The 20,688-nt window shown below is 50.0% G+C and overlaps 1 protein-coding gene across 7 annotated transcripts in view; it reads left to right on the top strand.

Annotated features, from left to right (window-relative positions):
• Positions 1-8,371, top strand: part of PTPRU (protein tyrosine phosphatase receptor type U) — an 86,953-nt gene extending 78,582 nt beyond the window's left edge. For all 7 annotated transcript variants that reach the window (XM_053576589.1, XM_053576590.1, XM_053576591.1 and 4 more), the window contains 5 exons: positions 2,292-2,432; positions 4,665-4,790; positions 4,885-5,042; positions 6,780-6,915; positions 7,177-8,371. In XM_053576589.1, the coding sequence (XP_053432564.1) occupies positions 2,292-2,432; positions 4,665-4,790; positions 4,885-5,042; positions 6,780-6,915; positions 7,177-7,239 (624 nt within the window). In that variant the 3' untranslated portion in view covers positions 7,240-8,371. The remainder of the gene's footprint in view (positions 1-2,291; positions 2,433-4,664; positions 4,791-4,884; positions 5,043-6,779; positions 6,916-7,176) is intronic.
• The last annotated feature ends 12,317 nt before the right edge of the window (positions 8,372-20,688 follow it).

The raw sequence follows: 20,688 nt of genomic DNA on the forward strand, positions 1-20,688 counted from the left end.
CCTGGGCCAAGTGATTCTTTTGCCTCAGCCTCCCGAGTAGGAGGGACTACAGGTACCTGCCCCAATACCTGGCTATTTTTAGAGACAGGGTCTCAGCTGTTTTTAGAGACGGGGTCTTGCTCTGGCTCAGGCTCATCTTGAACACATGAGCTCAAGCAATCCACCCCCCTTGGCCTCCCAGAGTGCTAGGATTATAGCATGAGCCACTGCACTGGCCCAGAGGGTGGAGCTTTAGATAAGTGGCCAAGTAGGCTGCTGTTGTCTCAGTGTGTTAGGTGAACTTGCCCTCTGGGGTGCAGCTGTATACCTGCAGGCCACCCCTCCCCATGAGAAACAAGCCTTTATGTGTGGCAGGGACAAGGGCAGATAGAGTATATACCTTCTGAGGGCAGGCTGGCCCAAAAGAGAGAGGGAGGAGCAGAGTTGAGCACCCTCAGCCATGGGAAGAATGAACTCAGGGTGGGCCAAGGCCGGGTGTCCCTACTGGATGTCCTTTCATGCGGAAATGAGAAATGCAGAGAAGGGAGATTCTCCCACTGCAGGGCACAGGGAGATGGGCTTTCTGTGGCCTGGTTCCTGGCCAAGAGCCCTTTGGCAGAGCAATGCATGGGACAGTGGGGTTTCTCTGAATAGGAAGAGCTTCGCACTCTTGCTTCCCAGAGGGCTCCCTGGTGGGAGCTGAGCTGAGGGGAGGAGCAGCTCAGCTGCTGATGAGAGGGGCCCGTCAGTCATCTTCACTCAGCCTGGTGGATGGAGAGTGTGTGTGCGCATGTGTGTGCCCATGTGCTTACCTGTGGACACCTGGTCTGCTGAGGGTCAGGGGTCCTGGACAGGTGGCATGGGGTACTGGGAAGACTATTGAGCTAAACCTAGGAACCTGTGACTTCCCTCCTGGTCCCCTCCTTGGCCTCACTGAGCCGATCTGCACATGGGGGATGGGGTGGCTAGAGACCCTCTAGGGTCCTGAGCCTCTGCGCTGGGGCTCACTGGCCCTGGTGGGAATGGGTCTGTTAGGTGGAAAAACTGCAACAACCATGCCCCTCCTGGGGTCCTCGATGCCTGTGACCCCTGTGGGTCCTGGTGGTTCAGGAGCCAGGAGACCCTGATTCTCAGGGGGTCCTGAATGTGGGGTCTGTTTGGGGTGATCATCTGCAGGGAGCCCTGTCCTGCACCCAGGGCTGAATTTTGGAGTCTGGCTGGGCCTGGCCCTGAGGAGCTGCTGATCTGTGAGGCTTCAGAGAGGCCTGGGGAGAGGCAGCTGGTGGATTGGGAGGGAGGCCCTTGTTTCTCTCTGGATTGCCCCTTACAGTATTATCAAGGGCAGGTCAAAGTTTAGTCAGGGTCAGAGCCAGAAGAAGCCACATAAGGGTCAGGGTCCTGGGAGCCTGGGTCAGCCTGTAGGTCAGGATGATGAGGGGTTGGGGAAGGGGTTTGGAGGGGAAAAGCTGTGGAGAGGAATGGAGATCTGGCACAGGGTGGGATGAGGCAGGTCATCATGGAAGCCTGTGGTTACAGCTCCGAGGGGGAGAAGGCCAGGTGCCAGCTCAACCGGCAGGACAAAGTCAGGAGCAGGGAGCAGAGTCAGTGCCTTCCACTGCCTGGAGGAGCTGGTGTTTGGGGCCCTAAACAACCATGGAGTTGAAAGGGGCATAGAGATGTATATATTCTAAATATTTATTGAGCTCCTACAGTGTGCTAGGCACAGGGAATACCCCCAAATCTCTGCTCTCCTGAACTTCAAATTTGGTAGATAGAGTGGAACAATCAATAAATAAATATATAATGGAATGTCACACTCTGGAAATCTCTACAAAAAGCAACTAAGCAGAAGCGTTTAACGTGGATTTGGGGTATATGTGTGGCTATCTTTGCTGAGGTGGGAAGGGAAAGCCTCTATAAGGAGATGTCAACTAAGTAAAGACCAGAAGTAAAGGAGAGAGCCATGCAGACATTTGGGAAGTATGGTCCAGGCAGCAGAAGAGCACATGCAGAGATCCTGAGGCAGGTAGCAGGTGGGCCCAGCTTCTGCCTGCCACGCCCAGGCTCCCCTTACTGTACATTTGGGAACCTTTTGCTGGTTAGTTCCCAGGGTCCATGGGCTTGGGCACTAGAGGCCTGGGGCTCACCCTGTCAACTTAGTCCTCAGTAAGCCAGCCAATATCTGAAATGGGCCATTGGATCCAGCCTGGTCCTGTGGGACACCACTGTCCAGCTCAGGAAGACAGGGGTGGAGGCTTGGCCCACATCACAGGCTGTGAACAGGGCCTTGCTGAATCTTGGTTTCTCTGCAGAGCTACACTCGGAGTGCGGCCTTCATCGTGACCCTGCACCCACTGCAGAGCACCACGCCTGACTTCTGGAGGCTGGTCTATGACTATGGCTGCACCTCCATCGTCATGCTCAACCAGCTGAACCAGTCCAACTCTGCCTGGGTGAGGGCCCTGCTGGCCAGGCCGCCTGGCTGTCTGCTGCCCAGGGCTTCCATATGTTCAAGGGCATGGTCCCCAAAGTCAAGAGTCAGGTCTCAGCTCTGCCACCTATTTGCATGACCTTAGGCGAGTCACACTCCCTCCTGGAATCTGAGTTTCCATTATCTGTAAAATGAGGGTGTCAGACTGGAGAAAGCTAGCTACTCTTGATTGTAAGCCAGGGGCTCTGCTTTGCACATATGGTCTTGTTGGCAATCTGCAGTGACCTTGGACTAAAGGCTTCGGGTGAGAAAATTAAAACCCAAATTGTTGAAGTGCCTTCTCTGAGGTCACGTAGCTATGGAGTGGCAGAGCTGTTCTCCTCACCCAAGGCTCCCTCCTTCCAGAGCTTCTGCTATTTCAGTTTCTCAACTAAACTGCCTATCATGGGGGGCCTTCTAGGTACAGTAAAATTCAAGCCTTCTCTTTCTGTTTGCTCTAAGGTGAGTTAATTTACCTCTTTGAGCTTCAGTTTCCTTCTCAGTAAAATTAGGGATATCACAGGGCCTGTTAGTGGGTGATTGTGGGGACCATGTGGGATAAGCATATGCCTCTTAGCACTGTGCTGTGCTTGGCACACAGAAGGCACTCAGGACAAGGCAGGGACCAAGAAGATGGGGTGACACTTCTGAGGTTGGGCCAGACACTGGCTTGGTGGCCTCAGGCTGGGGATAGTCCCCCAACCCCCCCATTTCCTTTTGGAGCTCTCAAGGCTGGAGCTTCTGAGAAATGCAGTGCCTAGCCTTTCAGCCTTATGTGACCATATCCCCTGATCTCTGGTCTCCTTGCTACCCCAGCTCTATGTTGGGCCCAGAGGGCAGGAAGATTTGCTGTGAAATGAGCATCTTAATGGATGTCTGGAGAAGGCTTCCTTTACGACTCAAATACTTGGTGAAAATGACCCAGGACTACAGATGGGCTTCAGCCCCTGGGTGGGGGTCTGGAGTGACTCCCAACTGTAGCAAGAACCTACCATTGCTAAGGTGCAGGAGAAGGGCCCAGAGGGAGGTTCACATAGACATCATTCTCTGGTCATTGATTAGTTCATTCATTCAGCCAACTTTTCCCTTGGATTCCTCCCTGCCATGCCCTGCAGTGGGCCTAGAGAGACAGAAGACATAGCCCATCCTACATCTCATAGTATGGGGGGAAGCAGGTATAAAGGCTGATAGTGATAGCACACAGAGAAAAGGGCTATCATGGAGCAGGCACAGGGACGCAGGAAAGCCGGGGTGGGGGGGTAAACGTATCAGGGAGGGCTGCCTGGAAGAGGCAGTGTTTCAGCTGAGATATGTGGAAAGGGTAGGATTAACTGGGTGAAGAGGTGGGGGAAGAGTGATCCATGTGTAAAGTTCTGAATGCAAGGAGTTGCTAGGACCCCCAGCAATAAGCAGGTGTGTCCTCTCCTCATGGCTGTGGTGAGAGAGGGAAGCAGATGGAGCAGGGTGTCATTTGGCAGGAGCTTAAGGGCCATTTTATAGATGGAGAAACTGGGGCCCAGAGAAAGGAAGAGCCTTTGGTGGGCTCTAAGCAGAGCTGAGACTAGAAGCTAAGGCTCCAGGTGGTGTGGCAGTCCCGCGTGTGCGCGCATGCGTGTTTGTGTGTGTGTATTGGGATGCTGCCCCTTCTGTGTCCCTCCACTGTCTCAAGTCTGTATCTTTGGAGGGAGTTTACTCAGGATGCTGGCTCTGTGGAGGGATCCTGGGGCAGTGGGGGGGCTGTGGAGGGATCCTGGGGGCAGTGGGGGGGCTGAGTTGTGTTGCAGCATCAAGGATACCCCACCTCTGTGAGCTGGTATTAAAGGACAGAGGCAGTGAGAGAGAAGGCTGGGGGAAGCTCTTTTGTGGGTGAGGGTGATCTGGGCCGATCCCTGGAAGAAGGCAGCCTCTTACTGGGGTGTGTGAGTGTGTTAAGGTGTAGTGGCGTGGTAGTGGGCATCAGCGCACTGCCTGTGAAGGGTTTATTTTGGCTGATCTGAACATGTCAGTGTAGAAGATTCTGGGGCAGGTGTGCACTGCAGTCTGAGGGGTGAGTGGTGGCAAGTGGGGAATGCTAAAGGTGAGTATGGAGTGAGTAGATGGGCCAGAGTATGTGGGAGCCACAGGGTGGGTATGGAGCCTTGGGTGTGGGTGTGGCTATGGGATGAGCGCTGCTGGGCTCTACTCAGCTCACCTCCCTCCATGCCCATGCACCCAGCCCTGCCTGCAGTACTGGCCGGAGCCAGGCCGGCAGCAATATGGCCTCATGGAGGTGGAGTTTGTGTCAGGCACAGCAGATGAAGACTTGGTGGCCCGAGTCTTTCGGGTGCAGAACATCTCTCGGGTGAGTGGTCTGGAGAGCCCCGGGATGTGGCCCAGGAAAATAAATGACTCTCTTGAGGTCATGAGGCCCCTAACCCTGGTGCTCATGACCCCAGCTGCAGGAGGGGCACCTGCTGGTGAGGCACTTTCAGTTCCTGCGCTGGTCTGCATACCGGGACACACCCGACTCCAAGAAGGCCTTCCTACACCTGCTGACTGAGGTGGACAAGTGGCAGGCAGAGAACGGGGATGGGCGCACTATTGTGCACTGCCTGTGAGTGCCTGGTAGACCAGAGGGTGGGTGAGGGATTGGGATTGGGGAGCTAGGGGCTGAGGTCCAATCTGGGAGAGGGCCTCAAGACTGGCACTAAAACCCCATGTCCCTGTGCCCGGCCACTTCCACATTTCCAGTCCATGCCTGGACTCTCAGATGGCCATGGCCTGGACTCATCCCAACCAGCTACCATGCTGGCCCTACCTTCTCTGGGTAAACCCAGTTTCCAGGGTACTCTCAACACCCTCTGTGTGATGTTCGACATTGCCAATTTAATTAAAGAGAGTCCTTTGTTAGAACTTTTTACCCCATGAGATTGCAGCATACTTTTTATGCCAGTGGAATTTCAGTCTTTTGTTGGTGCATGCACACACACCCTTTTTTTTTTCATTCACTCATTCATATATTCATATGTATGCTGTCTTCATAAATTCACATATTCATGTGTGGGTGCAATCACTCCTTTGCTCCCCACTTTTTCATGCTTTCAGCATTCACTGGGCCTTCCCAGGCCAGGCTGGGCATACTAGAAACTGGAATAGAGAGCTGAGTCAGTGTAGGCTCGGCCCCCAGGGCTTTTGGTTCTAGTGGGAGAGACAACCTTAGAAGAGGGCTGAGGCCTAGTCATCCTCTCATCCCCAAGAGGCACCCCCACATGTGGGGAGTCTCAGAGCAGAGGGAGAGACGCTAAGGGTTGGCAGACTCCCTGTGTGGGAGGCTGCAGGTCCGACTTGGGGTGTGCGTGCTGTGTGTGCGCTGCCTGGTGGTGACTAGTCTTCTTGGTGTTCATTTCCCATGTTGCTCTTTGGATATGTGCTTGCTGCTCGGCTGCCCTTCTCTGTCGCTATCTTTGTCTCTCAGTGTCTTTCTTTTGAAGTGTCTGGCTTTTCTCTCAGAATCTCATCTGTTTCTCCTTGACGGTGTATCTTCTGAAATGCCAGAAGGCATCAGATGTCTACCTTAGCCTCTGATCCTCCATAAACTTCTGGTCTTGAGCCCACCTCTGGGCTTTCTGCCCCTTCCTTTTCCCTTCTCCAGCCCCACCTCCAGGCACTCTGTCCCCAGCCCCGCCCCTCACCTCTGGGTTCTCAGGCCCCTCCCTCTCTGTTCCCCAACCCCGCCCCTCCCCTCTGGGTTCTCAGGCCCCTCCCTCTCTGTTCCCCAGCCCTGCCCCTCCCCTCTGGGCTCTCTGGCCCCTCCCTCTCTGTTCCCCAGCCCCGCCCCTCACCTCTGGGTTCTCAGGCCCCACCCTCTCTGTTCCCCAGCCCCGCCCCTCACCTCTGGGTTCTCAGGCCCCACCCTCTCTGTTCCCCAGCCCCGCCCCTCACCTCTGGGTTCTCAGGCCCCTCCCTCTCTGTTCCCCAACCCCGCCCCTCACCTCTGGGTTCTCAGGCCCCTCCCTCTCTGTTCCCCAGCCCCGCCCCTCCCCTCTGGGCTCTCTGGCCCCTCCCTCTCTGTTCCCCAGCTCAGCCACTCACTTCCAGGCTTTCTGGCCCCTCCCTCTCTGTTCCCCAGCTCAGCCACTCACTTCCAGGCTTTCTGGCCCCACCCTCTCCGTTTGTTAGCCCCACTCCTTCACTCTGGCCTTCTGCCCCTCCCTTCTCGGTTTCCCAGCCTCACCGTTTACCTCCAGACTCTTGGTCCCTAACTCCGTCCCTCCTTTCTTTTGGTTCCCCGCCCCCCTACCTCTGGCTCCCAAGCCTTAGCCCAAATCTTTTGAATCTCTTTCTTCTTCAGGAATGGGGGCGGACGGAGCGGTACCTTCTGTGCCTGCGCTACAGTCTTGGAGATGATCCGTTGCCACAGCCTGGTGGATGTTTTCTTTGCTGCCAAAACGCTTCGGAACTACAAGCCCAATATGGTGGAGACCATGGTGAGGGGCCATGTCCTTGTGCCCGGCCACTTCCACCTTCTCAGTCCATGCCTGGCCAGGTTCCTCAGCACTTAACTTTTCCCTGTCTGGTCCCCACTACTGGGCTTTGGTTCTAGACTTATGCCGTCAAAACACTACCTCCATTAACCCTCTTTTCTCCTAAGGGGCAGCCAGAGCTCACACTTCCCCTGTCTCTCCCCTTCCCAACATCATGTACTAGGGAGATGTCAGGGTCATGATTCCTTCTCTCCTTCTCCCCAGGATCAGTACCACTTTTGCTATGACGTGGCCCTGGAGTACCTGGAAGGGCTGGAGTCAAGATAGCGGAACCTCTGGCCTTGGGCACCCACTGCACACTCAGGGCCAGGCCCACCATCCCAGACTGGCGAGGAAGATCTGTGCCTCCAACTCTGCCCAACTGCAGCCCCTGATGGGGAAAGCACTAGAGTGGATGCTGGGCTGTCTTGGTGTCCCCTTCCACTTTGGGCAGGGCCTTTCACCATCACAGGGGTAGATTGTGGGCCAGGAAGAGTTTGGCAAGACTGCAGCCCAGCCCCACCTTTATAGGGACCTGCAGGCCTGATAGGCCGATAGGCCTGATAGTGCCAGGCTGATAGGTCTGGCACTGCTTGGTGGATCGACGGGCTTGGGACAGCCAACTCTGGGGCACCCAGCCCAAGCCCCTTGACTCCATCCCAGCCTTTGACAGTGATGAGGGAGGCCATGCAGAGTGTCCAAGGCTTCTACATACTTGGCTCGCCCTACACACAGGTAGGGAGTGCTATGGGGTCAGCATCTAAGATTCACCTGGCCCAGCCCCTGAGAGTCCTAGGGAAGCTAGGATCTGCCTGAATTGCCAGTGGGGCACAGTGACTGTCCTCCCCAGAGAAACTGTGGCACTCTCCTCCACCCCACGGCCCCCTGCAGCCCTAGGGATATTCTGCTCACCTTCCTTCCCCACTCCACTTCTTCGTGTGCTTTGAGCTTTCCTGAACCAGGATCTGCCTTCCCCACAAGACTCCAGACCCTGTATCTACAGAGTGAAGTTGCTTCAGCCTTCTCTTCCTCTAACCCTCAGGCTTTGCTGGCCTGCCTGCTCAGCTTGGGATAGTGACATTCTGCAAGGCTGAACAGCGGTCCCTGGGGTGAAGGTCCCTGGTCAGCCTGCCCATGGGGAGGGGCATGGATAGAGCAGGACTGGTCGCAGCACCTAGAGTTCAGAGGAAACTCCGTTTTGGGATGGAGGGTCACTGCGTTTTTCTTTATTTTGTTATATTTGGATGGGTGGGTGGGAAGGTCTCTTTAAAATGGGGCAGGCCATACCCCATTCTGTGCCTCAGTTTCCCCATCTGTAAACTGTAGATATGACTACTGACCTACCTCGCAGGGGGCTGTGGGGAGGCATAAGCTGATGTTTGTAAAGCGCTTTGTAAATAAACATGCTCTCTGAATGCCACAGAGTGGCCCTGTGTGTGTCTGACCAGCCTGCTCCCAGCCTCCCAGTGCAGTGAGAGGGCCCTGGACCTGCCTTAGTTTTTTCAGGCATACAAAGGTAGGGATGTGGACCAGGGCATTGCTCAGTCTTCCCACTTACAGAGGGACCCTGGCCATTGCTGCCCCCACCTAGGCCCCTGAAGTAGTTTTTCAGGCAGTGGGCTTCATCTTAAGAACCCTAAGGACCACAGAGCTGCCTCTTGTCCCACTGGGGGCCTGGATTAAAGTTTAGCTCTTATTTGGGGCAGCATGAGAGATTCAGGCTTTGGTGTCAGGCAGATGGGCCCCACCAGCAGCAAGAAACAGAGTGAGTCACCTGCCCTCTCTGGACCTCAGTTTCTCATCTGTAAAGTGGGGACAATTCTGTTAGGATCAGATGAGATAGTGATTAAGTGCTTTTTGCAGCGTCAGGTGTGCTGAAAGAGCTTGGTTCACAAACACATGGCGGAGACAGTGACGGGAGACACTTCCCTGCTAGGATGACCATCAAGCTGCCTGAGCCCATCCCATTCCAAGCTCATTCTTCTTGGGGTGGAGTGAAATGAGGAGCAGATTGGCTTGCAGGGACCCGAGTCACTCTGTGCTATGTGGCTTTGGGCAAAATAATCTTGTTCCTGGGCCAAAGTTTCTTCATGAAAGTTGGCTCTATGATATACTGAACTGACTTTCCGTGCCTCAGTTTCTCCATTGGTCAAAGGATATGATCCATTCTAATGACCTCACAATTCAACATCCTTTAATCTGAGTTAAAAAGTTTATTGGACTATTATGATCCCACTTGGCAAGGGCACAAACTGACCCCCTTACCCTCATTCGAAATTGACCTCTAAGCTGTACCTGATGGTTGGCAAATGTGTGTCACAGATACTGGCCAAGCAATAGAATATAACTTGCTTTGTACTTGGGGCAGAAGTGGCGGTGTGTGAATTCTGGATCCCAGGGATTTTACTTTTGCTTTCTTGGAACTCTGTCATGTGAGGGAGCCTGTGTAGCCTACCAGATGATGAGGGCACGTGAAGGAGAACCAGCACATCCCATGAACAGTCAATGCCAACTGCCAGACCTTTGAAAAAGGCCTCCTTGGACCTTCCAGCCCAGCCCACCTGCCAGGTGAGTGTAGCTGCATGATCAAGCTTACGAGAAACTGCTCAACCAATCCCTAAAACCAGGAAAGATAATAAAGGGTTCTTTCTTTTAAGCCAATAAGTTGTGGGATCATTTGTTACGTACCAAAAGCTGACTGATACGTGCGTGCTCTGGGCAGTGTGGATGCAGCTCTGCTCTTTGCCCCATTGGGTGTTGAGCTTCTCACGGGCAGGGAATATTTCTGGATTCATCTTGCTTGGTCCATTGCCTAGCAAAGGGCTTATCTTGAGGCTTATGCTCAGGTACTGTTGGCAAGAGGGAGACAGGAAAGAGGGAATGTATGGCCGCCTGCCTGGCTGATGGGGAGCCTCCTGGGGCCTTTCAGAGGAGCTGGGAGGCAGGTTGTATATGTCAGTGGTCTGCTCCGGCTCCACAACCTCTAGTGGGGTGACCTCGTACAGCCCCTGCTATGTGCAGTCACCCTAACAGTACTTACTGGCAGGATCAGTTGTAAAGTCTGGAGATGAAATGTTTAAAAAGAGCTAGTGCAGTCTCTGGTGACACAACCAGCCCTCAGTAAAGGACATCTCATATATACTACTGAAGCCCCTGGATAATAAAAATGGTGATTGTCCCCTCTGTTTAGTACTTGTTACTATGTCACATGCCTTACACCCTTCTTTCTTACTCAATCCGTACAGCAACTCTTTAAAGTAGGAGTCATGGTCCCTTCATTTAGAGACGAGGAAATGCAGGCTCTGGGAGGTGAGTTCACTCACCCAGGGTCACTTGGTCACTGTATAGCAGAGCCAGGACTTGAACCCTTGCCCAGGCTGGCCCCACAGCCTGAACCTTTCATTGCTCTGCCCTGTAGACTGTCTGGGTGGGGCCAAAAGCCCAAGGATCCCCTTGATGCAACACCAGGTGTGTGACGTGTGGCCTGGGCACTGGTTACAAGTGCTGTGCCGTGGGTGGAGGTGGTGGCCTCTCGGACTAGGTAGCTGGGAGCACAGGAAGATGAGTGGTCCAATGGCCTTCGACTGAGCAGGTGTGGATAGAGGCCTCCACCCACTCTGGCCCCAGAAACTAGGATTTCTGTAAGCATAGACGGCCCAGCTACCTGTTACCTCCAGGAGTTAAATTGTTTCTTTATGCCATAATAAATCTGGCTGTGGGAGCCAGCCAAACCAATTATTGCTCTCACGACCTCTCTGCTGGCCCCTGATTGGGACACATTATGTATCCCAGGCACCCAGGAGATGGAGCTGTGACTTTGATGGATGTTAAGGCCACCTGCAAGGCCCTTGCTGAGGGCAGGGCCCAGCTGCTCTCTGTCCCTGGGCTCTGCTGACCACTTCCCTGCTGGCCTCTGATGTGCAGGAGCTTAATAATTTTTGGCCTGGATGTCCCCGTGGCTGAGGGCAGAAGTCATGGCATCGAGACACAGGCAGAATCAACAGGTTCATGCCAGGCCACAGCCTGGTGGAGGATGAGGGCTCTGGGTGTGGGGATGTCAGAAGGCAAAGCTTCACTCAGCACTTAACGTGACTGGGCACGTTGCTAGGTGCTGTCTGTGCATTGTCACCTGTCAGCCTCCACTGACACCTATGGGGTAGGCACGATGATCATCCCACTTTACAGATGAGGAGACTGAGGCTCAGAGAGCTTAAGCAACTTGCCCAAGTCAGAGAGCCATCGAGTGTCACACACATAGCAGCAACCAGAGTGAAGCTCTGAAAAACCAGGCTGGACCCCCCAGTGCCTGTGCCCAGACCCACTTCTGTTACCCTGGGTGTGAGAGCCTCACTCCTGGCCATGGCCTCCCAGGAGAACCTGGCCTGGCTCCGCCCTCTCTGGCTGTGTCCCTCCTGCAGGCTCTGTTGCACACTCCAGCCTCGTCTCTCCTGTCACTCTGAACTCTGCCTGGACATCCTTTGCCAGGCCCACACATCCTGGTGTCCAGGTTTCAGCTCCCTTAGTAGCCTCCTGCAGAACCCTCCCTGAGTGCCCCAAAGGGGGCCTGCTGCCCTCACTGTCCCCATCGTTCCCAAGGCTGCCCTGTCTGTCCCTTAGTGGGTGTCAGCTTGTTCATTCACTGGGCCTTTGTCCATTTCCTCCCCACCAGACTGTGGGTAGTGAGGGACCAGGGCCACATGGATCTTCTCTCCTTGAATTCTCTGCACTGAGCACAGTGCCTGGCACACAAGTATTTGAATGAATGAAAGTCACAGATTCAGGACTCGGACTCAGGCCTGTCTGGCTGCAAAGTCCACGCTCTTAAGCACATCATTTTTAGTACTTGGATGAACAGAAGGCTCAATGCCATGAGGCCATGTTCCAATGCTGGCTCAGCTACCACCATGCTGTATGGCTTGAACAAACATCTGCCCTCTCTGGGGCTTAGTATTCTGGTCTGTACAGTGAGGAGGTGGGACTAGGTGTTTTCTAGGAGACCATCCTAAGTAGGGTAGCATTAGGCTCAACATCCCTTGGTAACAATGGGGTGACATTGCTCTGAGGTGCCCAGGCCATTGGCTTAAGCATCTGCTTCCTGAGCTGGTGAAACACTGGTATATTCAGGGCTTCGGTCTGATGGGCCTGTTCTACCTTGGCAGGTTTTTGTGTTATACTTAATGCAGACATTGTCCCTAATCTTCCCAGAAATCCTGAGAAGTAGACATTACCAAAGCCATTTGATACATGAGGAAAACAGTCTCAGTGAGGTGAGGTGAATTGCTTAAAATGGCTAGAAAAGTGCCAAGACACGATTAGAACTCACATCACCTGACTTCAGAGCTGTTGCTCTTGTAATTATGGAGAACTACTGGCAGGTGCAAGTAGTTCTGAACCACATGGACTGCTGGAAATTTCTATTGCCCCTGAATCAGTCTGCCCTCTGAACCCTCACTCAAGCCAGGTTCAGCCATAGACAGCCACAAAAAGGCTTAGCGAAGGCCCACAATCAGTCTCCCAGACTCAGTGTTTGCACCTAAGCCTGAAGAAAGTACTGTTGAATGAATGATTGAACTTCTGGAATCTGAGGATGGTGGGGGTGGCCTGAGTCAGCAGGAGTTAAGAAGCTGAGAAAGCCTTTCATGAAAAATGAAATGTATCTCAATCACTTCCTACTTACTCCCAGGGGTGGGAAGAGGGAACTTCTCCAAGAATTTTATTTTCTGTTCATTTGAAAGTGGAATAATGTGGCTCTTCTGAGCTGTGTTTATTCTGTGACTGCATTCTCTCTTTGAAGAGGGCTAGCAACTGCTCCCCCGGGCCCCAGCCCATGCATGTCCCCTCCCACCTCTAAAGGGCATAGAGACGCTTGCCCCTCCAGCCTCTTCCCCAACAAACCCTTGACTCTCACTCTTCGTCCTCCCATGCCAGTTATTAATTTATTGTCTCTGAGCTCCAGATACACCCTTCTTTGCCCTGATTTTTGTTTCGGGAGCTGGACCCTGTAAACAATTCTCTTTTGCCAGCTGGAGCAATGTCAGGCTTTGTCAGGAGAGGGTGCTAGAGAGACACTATAAGGTGGTAGCTGCAGGAAGGTGCTTTTCTTCCAGGTCCTGGTCCTCCTTAGCCAAGGCCCTGTGCCCATCCCCACAGTGGCCTGAGTGGACCAGCTCCACGTGTACTCCCAGGCCTCACTCTCTGCATCTGGAAGTTTCTTCTACAGACCCACCCAGTGGACCACTTTATCAGACTACGCTAGCCCACACTCCCTGGAGAGTATCTTAGTCACTAGAGGCACGTTCTTGTGGTCACCACTCCCTCATAGAAGAGGGCTGCATCGGTGAAAGACCTCCTGAGTCCTTAATTCCTTCATTATTCATTTTCCCCAAGTCTAGGCATAGCAGCTACGTTTTTGCCTTTGTTGCTTCTGGGTCTCATAGAGTCTTCTTTTACCATTTTTTGTCACTAACACCCTTTGCTAGATAATTCTTTACATTAAAATTTCCATGTACAAATGGATGTGAGCTCCATCTCCTTACTGGAACCTAATTGGTATATAGAATTTGGAGCGGGGGTGGTCTCAGATGATAGACCGTCAAAGATGGGATTTTGATTGGTTTCGATGTGCCCTTGGACTTGGGCACAATGCTGAGCTCTTTGTCAGTGGGATATGGGATGCTCATCATCTACACTATAACGGTATCATAATTATGCTATCACCTGTGATGGCTCTCGATGGAATGCTGGCTGAAGCAAGTGTCTACTGCCCTGGACCATTATATCAGTAATGACTGCAAGGACTGGGGTGTGAATGCACCGGAGCACTTACCAGAGAGAAAATGACAGTTGAGGTCATTTAATTCTTAGCTCAAATCATAGTTTGAGGACTACAGAGCTTCCATGTCATCCATAAAAGAATCTCTTATTTCATGTAGCCACAGAGCTGATATTGCTAAAAAATCAAACACAAACTTTAATTGTGTGGGTTGCAAAATTTTAAATGTCAGTTACATTTACAGTAGCACCCAGTTTTTCATGTGAACATTTGGCTATAAATTGGGGAAGAATGAGATCCTGAAACTTGTGATAGGGACATCTGATTGGACTCAGATGAAATGGAGAATCTTGCATCCCTGAGGCAGTCTGAGCCTCACTTGCCAATGGAAATAACTTTCCCTCTTATATCTGAGGAATCTAGTTTTTGTTTGTTTGAGAACTCTTACATAGATCAGATGCTTTGAAAGGGGATGACCATTATCATCAAAACATGTCACATGCACCCTTTGTTGCCACTAGAGACATAACTAGGGTCAAATCTCAGCAAGCTCCAAGGAATCATGTACACACTATGACCCAGGGGGAGACAGTTTGCACAGCAGAAGAAAGGCAAGCTTCTGCTAGTGGCAAGATTTGACATAATTGTGGGGAATATACATGGGAGTTGATGCTAAGAATGAAAGATAATAATCATTTTGAATTCAAGGATGTGGATGCGGTATTTAGTGTGATAACTTGTGCAGCTGAAGTTGGCTCTGACAGCTTACTTGGATGGTTGACTGAATCTTGGAGTTGAAGGTGGCTTACATTTGATGAAGTTGAAATGCCAGAGCTTCTACGGCTTAATGTGGAAGAGTTGTAATCCAAAGGCTGAAGGAGACAGAATGTTGAAATGAATTTATCATGCATGATCTGCAAAGCCACCCCCAAACTCTGTTCCATGAAAATTCCCAGAAGATACTTTCTTAACGGAGGTACTGAGAGTACATTGTTGAGAGGAAAGATTACACATCCTCAAGAAACTGTGGATGTTCACCTTTGCAGTTCGGGCATTAACATGGGGTATGCGCCCATTCATATGGGCTTCCTGATTTCATGGAGAGGATAGGATCTGGGAATGGCAGAGGCTAAGTGACATCATGTAATAGCCAAAGAAAAGATGGTGCATTTACCGTAGAGAGTAGGGAGGATATATCAAAAATCAGAATGCTTTGGCCCACAGGGATTTTCCCCAGGAAAGAAATGGATGTTCAGCCTCCTTGAGTATTGCTTGATCTATAACAAAACAAACAAACAAACAAACAAACCTCTAGTTCTGATGGCTAAACCCTGACTTGAATCACCATGTTGGAGAGTTGTGGCCTCTTATTCAGTTTCCGGGCTTAAGCTAATCAGAACCTCTTAACTTAAGAGGACGCCAGCCTCCTTAAAGAAGGCTCCTGCAGCAGTGCTCTAAGTATGTAATTCTTCCTCCAAGTCTTCTGCAAAGACACTCATGGCCACTTACCGGAATGACTGGTAAGAAAATATCCAGACCTTTGAAGGATCACTAGACATTGACTACATTGATGATAATTCCTGGCAATGCAAAGCACCACTGTGGCTCAGCATTCTAAGTGGTGACTTAGGTAGTCAGGTGATAGATATTTAGTCTAAGAGTTTCCTGTGTCCAATCAGTTACATCCCAGGTTTCTGGACATATAATCAAAACAGACACACTTGGTAATTGGAAGAATCCCCATTTTGTGACTCTGAGGCCTGCTGTGGAAGGAAGAGCCTAAATGGAAATTTCTGAAACTTCCTCCTCCTATCATGACAGTAAACTGGAAGTCTTTCTCCATCCCTGGGGAAATTTCAGAGATTAATAAAAGCTTGCAATATGCAGAGGTAGTGATTTCTATCCCATCCTCATTTAACTTGCCATTTGGCTTGTCAGAGGTTGCGTGGGTTTGGAGAATGACTGGATTATTGTACACTTCATCGGGTGGTGACATGAGCAGCAGCTGCTGTTTCAGATACAGTGTCTTTACTGGAGCAACTCAGTGTACCACCTGGGAGGTAGCTGTTGACCTATTTACTGCATTTTTCTCTGTGCCACTTTATGAGGATCACCGAAACCAACTTGGTTTGACCTGGAAGGCCATCAGGAAATATTCACAATCTTACCTTGGAGTTAAGTCAGTTCTCTTCCTTTCTGCCATTAGTCTACAGGTAATGTCATCATCTTGACATTCTGCAAAGCATCACACTGGTGCACTACCTCGATAACAAGCTGATTGCACCTGATGAACAGGAAGTAGCAAGTACAACATATGTGAATGAGAGGGTGGGAAATAAATCCCACAACGTGTCAGAGGTCTGCTATTCCAGTGACGTTGTCTGAGGGTTCAATGGTCTGGAACGTGTTGAGTTGTCCCCTCCAAGGTGAAGGTCAGGTTGCTGCATGTTACATTACCTTTCATGAAAAAAGAGGCACAGTGCTTGGTAGGCTTTTTGTTTGGAACCCAGGAAGTTCTGGATTCTTTTTTTTTTTTTTTTTTGAGATAGTCTCACTATGTTGCCCTTGGTAGAGTGCTGTGGCATCACAGCTCACAGCAACCTCAAACTCTTGAGCTTAAGCAACTCTCTTGCTTCAGCTTCTCAGGTACCTGGGACTACAGGCGCCCACCACAACGCCTGGCTATTTTTTTGTTGCAGTTCGGCCAGGTCCAGGTTTAAACCTGTCACCCTCAGTATATGGGGCCGGCACCCTTCTCACTGAGCCACAGGTGCCACCCGGCTTTTAAGATTTTAAATTAAACCTATTTTCTCTCATGCAGTTAATATTTTTCTTCTGAGAAACAGCTTCCAGCTTGCTACTGGGCTGTGGTGGGGACTGGGTGCCTAACTATGGGGGTCAAGTGACTAGGCAGTTTAAAATTCATATTGGGGGTTCTCTTGACACAATTAGCTATAAGATTAGCTTTGTGCACAAGCAATATATTATTAGATGAGAATGTAATTAAAGAGACCTTGCTTGGGCAAGTCTGGAAGGTATGAGTGAGTTGTATGAATTAGTGGTTCAAATTCCTTTAATATCAACTGTCTCATTGCCTCTCTTCCTCAAATCATCCTCATGGCTTCTTGGGGCATTCCTTATGACCAGAGTAGGGTGGAACTTCTGAAAAAAATGAAAAATTGAGGCTGGTTTATAGATGGTGCTGCATTATACACCATCCAGAATAGAACCCCATCAGGGTTGACCTTGAAATACAGTGGTGTTGGGAATACAGTGAAATACAGTAGTAGAGGGTTGAGCAGTATTTTTGGTTGTCCATTTTGAAATAAGAGATGGCCAGAGATATGGATCTATTCTGATTTATTAGCAGTTGTTAATAGCATGGTTTGGCTGGGTGTACAGGAACTTGGAAGGAAGAGAATTGGAAGATTGGTGACAAGGAGTTTTGGGGAAGAGGTATGTGGATGGAATTCATAGAATTGACATAAACTGTGAATATTTGTGTCCTATGTGAACGCTCACCAAAGAGCTTCCACTTCAGTGGAGGGTTTCAATAATCAGGTGAACAATATGTTCTGCATCGTGGTTACCAGTTAACCTCTTTACCCAGCTATCCCTGTGCTTGTCCAATAGGCCAATGAATAAAGTGGCTATAGTGTCAGGGATGGGGGATAAGCACAGACTCAAAAACATGAGCATCCCCTAATAAGGGCTGCCTTGGATACTGTCCCTGCTTGGTGCTCAATTTTCCAAAAGAGCAAGATGAGCCCACAATATGGCACCATTCCCCGGATGGACCAATCAGTTATCTACCTAGTGGCAGATTGATTTCATTGAATATCTCCCATCATGTAGGACACAGAGAGTGTCCAATATCATTTTCTGGATATAGATTTGCTGTCCCTGCCTATAAAGCTTTTCCCCACACCACCATCCATGTACTCATAGCATTTCTCACCCACCATCAAGGGTTACTATACAGAATTGTCTCATCTCAAGGAACTCATTTCACAGCAAAGGAATGCATCAGTGGGCTAATTCCCATGGAATTAACTAGTCTTACTGCATAACGCATCACCTGGAAGTGGATGGCCTAATTAAAAGATGGAATGGTTTACTGAAGGCTCAGGTGTGGCGCCAATTGGGAGACAAACATTGAAAGGATGCAATATGTGTTTTGAATAAGACACCACTGTAGAGTGCTACCTCCCTTCTTGTTTGAATACATGGTTCCATTAATTAAGGGGTGGAAGTGGGAGTGGTTCTACATCAATCAAGGTTCAATCGGGATACAAAAAACATACCAGATTAACTAATAGAGAATAAAAGAGAAGTCTATTGAATACCACTAAGATTGAAGGAGATTGAGTAAGGAATAAGACTTGGAAGGAAGGAAAGATTCTCCCTATGGCCAAGATTCAGACCATTGTGAGGGTGTAGTACATTGGACAGCCCAGAAGTCCTCTGGGTGGTCAGGCCAGGGTTAGTGGGCATGTTTGCTGAAGTGCTGAGGACATTCTGAAGCTGCCTGTGATGGTTGCTGTAGAGCTTGCTGGGAAGCCAGTGGGGGCACTGGCTGCTAAGGAGCTTCTCAGAGTTTTGGGGATGGAGTGGAGCTAGGAAGCCACTATTGGGAAGACAAATGGAAATGAGCTGGGGCTCCCATAGATGTTACCTTTGGGAACCCAGATGTGAGGGTGCTGTTGGTACCCCTAGGGCTGTGCCTCACTGAGTGTCCTGCACACCACCCAGTGTTGCAAGACTAAAAGAAGCAAAGTTCTCTGGAATCAGATAGAGCATCCAGTGTCCTGCCAGTGCCATCTATTGATAAAGATTAACATCATGCCAGCTAGGAAGAGAGAAACATCCTAGTATTGTAAGCAGGCCACGTAGGGTGAATTTGGAGCTGAAAAGTAATGAATGATAATGGGCATAGGATCCTCTCAGTGTTGTTCTTAATTATCCACTTGGAGAAACTTTGCTTAGCACATTCGGGCTCTGCTGGCTTAGATATCTTTGTTCCCAAGGTGGGGAGAGTGGGGGAAGACACAACATTGGTTCCAATGAATGGGAGGATGAGACAGCCTTTAGCCACTGGAGTCTTATGTCTTGAAACAGGCAGAAAAAAATGTTACTCTACTGGATGGAATAATTGATCCTGATTACCAAGGGGAAATTGGGTTGCTTCTACATAATGGAGGCAAGGAGGACTGCGTCTGGAACTCCAGGGATTCTCTTGGGATGCCTCTCAGTACTTCCATGCCAACTGTGAGAGTTAATGGAAAACTTCAGCAATCCAAAAAAGGCAGGATAATTGAGGAGTGAAAATTGGGCTCATTCTCCCTAGGAAAAAAACAAACAACCAACTGACTAGATGTAGTTCTAGCTGAGAGTGGGGAAATGTGGAACAATTAGTGGAAGAAGGAAACCAGAGATACAAATTATGACTTTGTGGCTAGTTATAGCAACTAGGGATATCATAACATTTTGTATTTTCACTTTGCTTATGGTATGTATAAAGTTATGTTAATAATTTTCTTCTTTCTCCTTGCCATTATTATTTTATGCAAGTTATTGGAGGTTGGTTAACTTTACAATTTAGCCTTTAGGAAAGAGGATATTCAGTGTCAGTATTCTGAATTTTAGGAGTAATTCACATAGCTAGGAATTTGGCACAATGCCTCATTTTGAGGCAAGGGTGTGACCTTCCTTATTTGTACAAAGAATAACTGCATCTTCTTAGGTGGAAACATAGACTTGCTTTATTGTGAATGGGTGTTCTAAAGTGTGTAGAAGGTATGTATAGAAGCTGATTCTACAAAGGCAAGGACTGTAAAGTTATCATTTTACTGTCTCGCAGCTCCAAGCCCACCCTTCCTTGCCCTGCTTTGTGATACTGGAGCAGTACCCTGTAAACATTTCTTTGCTTGCTGGTGCAATGTTAATCTCTGTCAATAGAGGGCACTGGAGCGATAATGTAGGGTGATATTAGCAGATGACATTTCTTCTCTGGTTTTGTACTTCTTTCTGTTTTCTTATTCAATGTGAGCACTGCCAGAGGCACTAACCGCAGCAGCCACTGGGGACCACTCTGCTGTACCCCCAGGGCTATGCTGTCCTCACCTGGCAACTACTTCTACAGACCAGTTTCAGCTACACCCTCAGTCATTTCTGAATATAGTAAATTTCCCCTACATTTGCCATTCCTGTGTTCCTCAGAGTTGTCTTTTACCCTGTTAGTAGTTAATCCCCTTTGACTAATAAACAGTTCTTTTTTTTTTTTTTTAGATAGAGTCTCACTCTGTGCCCTGGGTAGAGAGCTGTGGTGTTATCACAGCAACCTCAAACTCTTGGACTCAAGTGATCCTCTTGCCTCAGTCTCCTGGGTAGCTGGACCTGCAGCACCCACCACCAGTTTTTTTTTTTTTTTTTTTTTGAGATGGAGTCTCACTCTGCTGCCCAAGCTAGAGTGCCATGGTGTCAGCTTAACTTACAACAACTTCAGACTCCTGGGTTCAGACAATCCTCCTGCCTCAGCCTCCCAAATAACTGGGACTACAGGTGCCTGCCACAATGCCTAATTTTTCTATTAAAATTTTTTTTTTTAGTAGCCATGGGGTATTGCTCTTGCTCAGGTTGGTCTTGAACTCCTGAGGTCAAGTAATCCTCCTGCCTTGGCATACCAGAGTGCTGGGATTACAGATATGAGCCATCACACCCAACTGTTAACGAACAGTTCTTTACATTAAATTTTCCATGTTCAGCTTACTGGAGTGGTAACGTGTCCCCTGAATGGACCCTACTCATGCACTCTCCACCCTGGCCTCTGGCCTCCTTTGCTGCCTCCACCTCAGTCCTTTAAAGATTTGGGCTCCCGGGGTGGTGCCTGTGGCTCAGTCGGTAGGGCGCCGGCCCCATATACCGAGGGTGGTGGGTTCAAACCCGTCCTGGCCAACCTGCAACAA

Source organism: Nycticebus coucang, chromosome 22, assembly GCF_027406575.1.
Source record: "Nycticebus coucang isolate mNycCou1 chromosome 22, mNycCou1.pri, whole genome shotgun sequence".
NCBI lineage: Eukaryota > Metazoa > Chordata > Mammalia > Primates > Lorisidae > Nycticebus > Nycticebus coucang.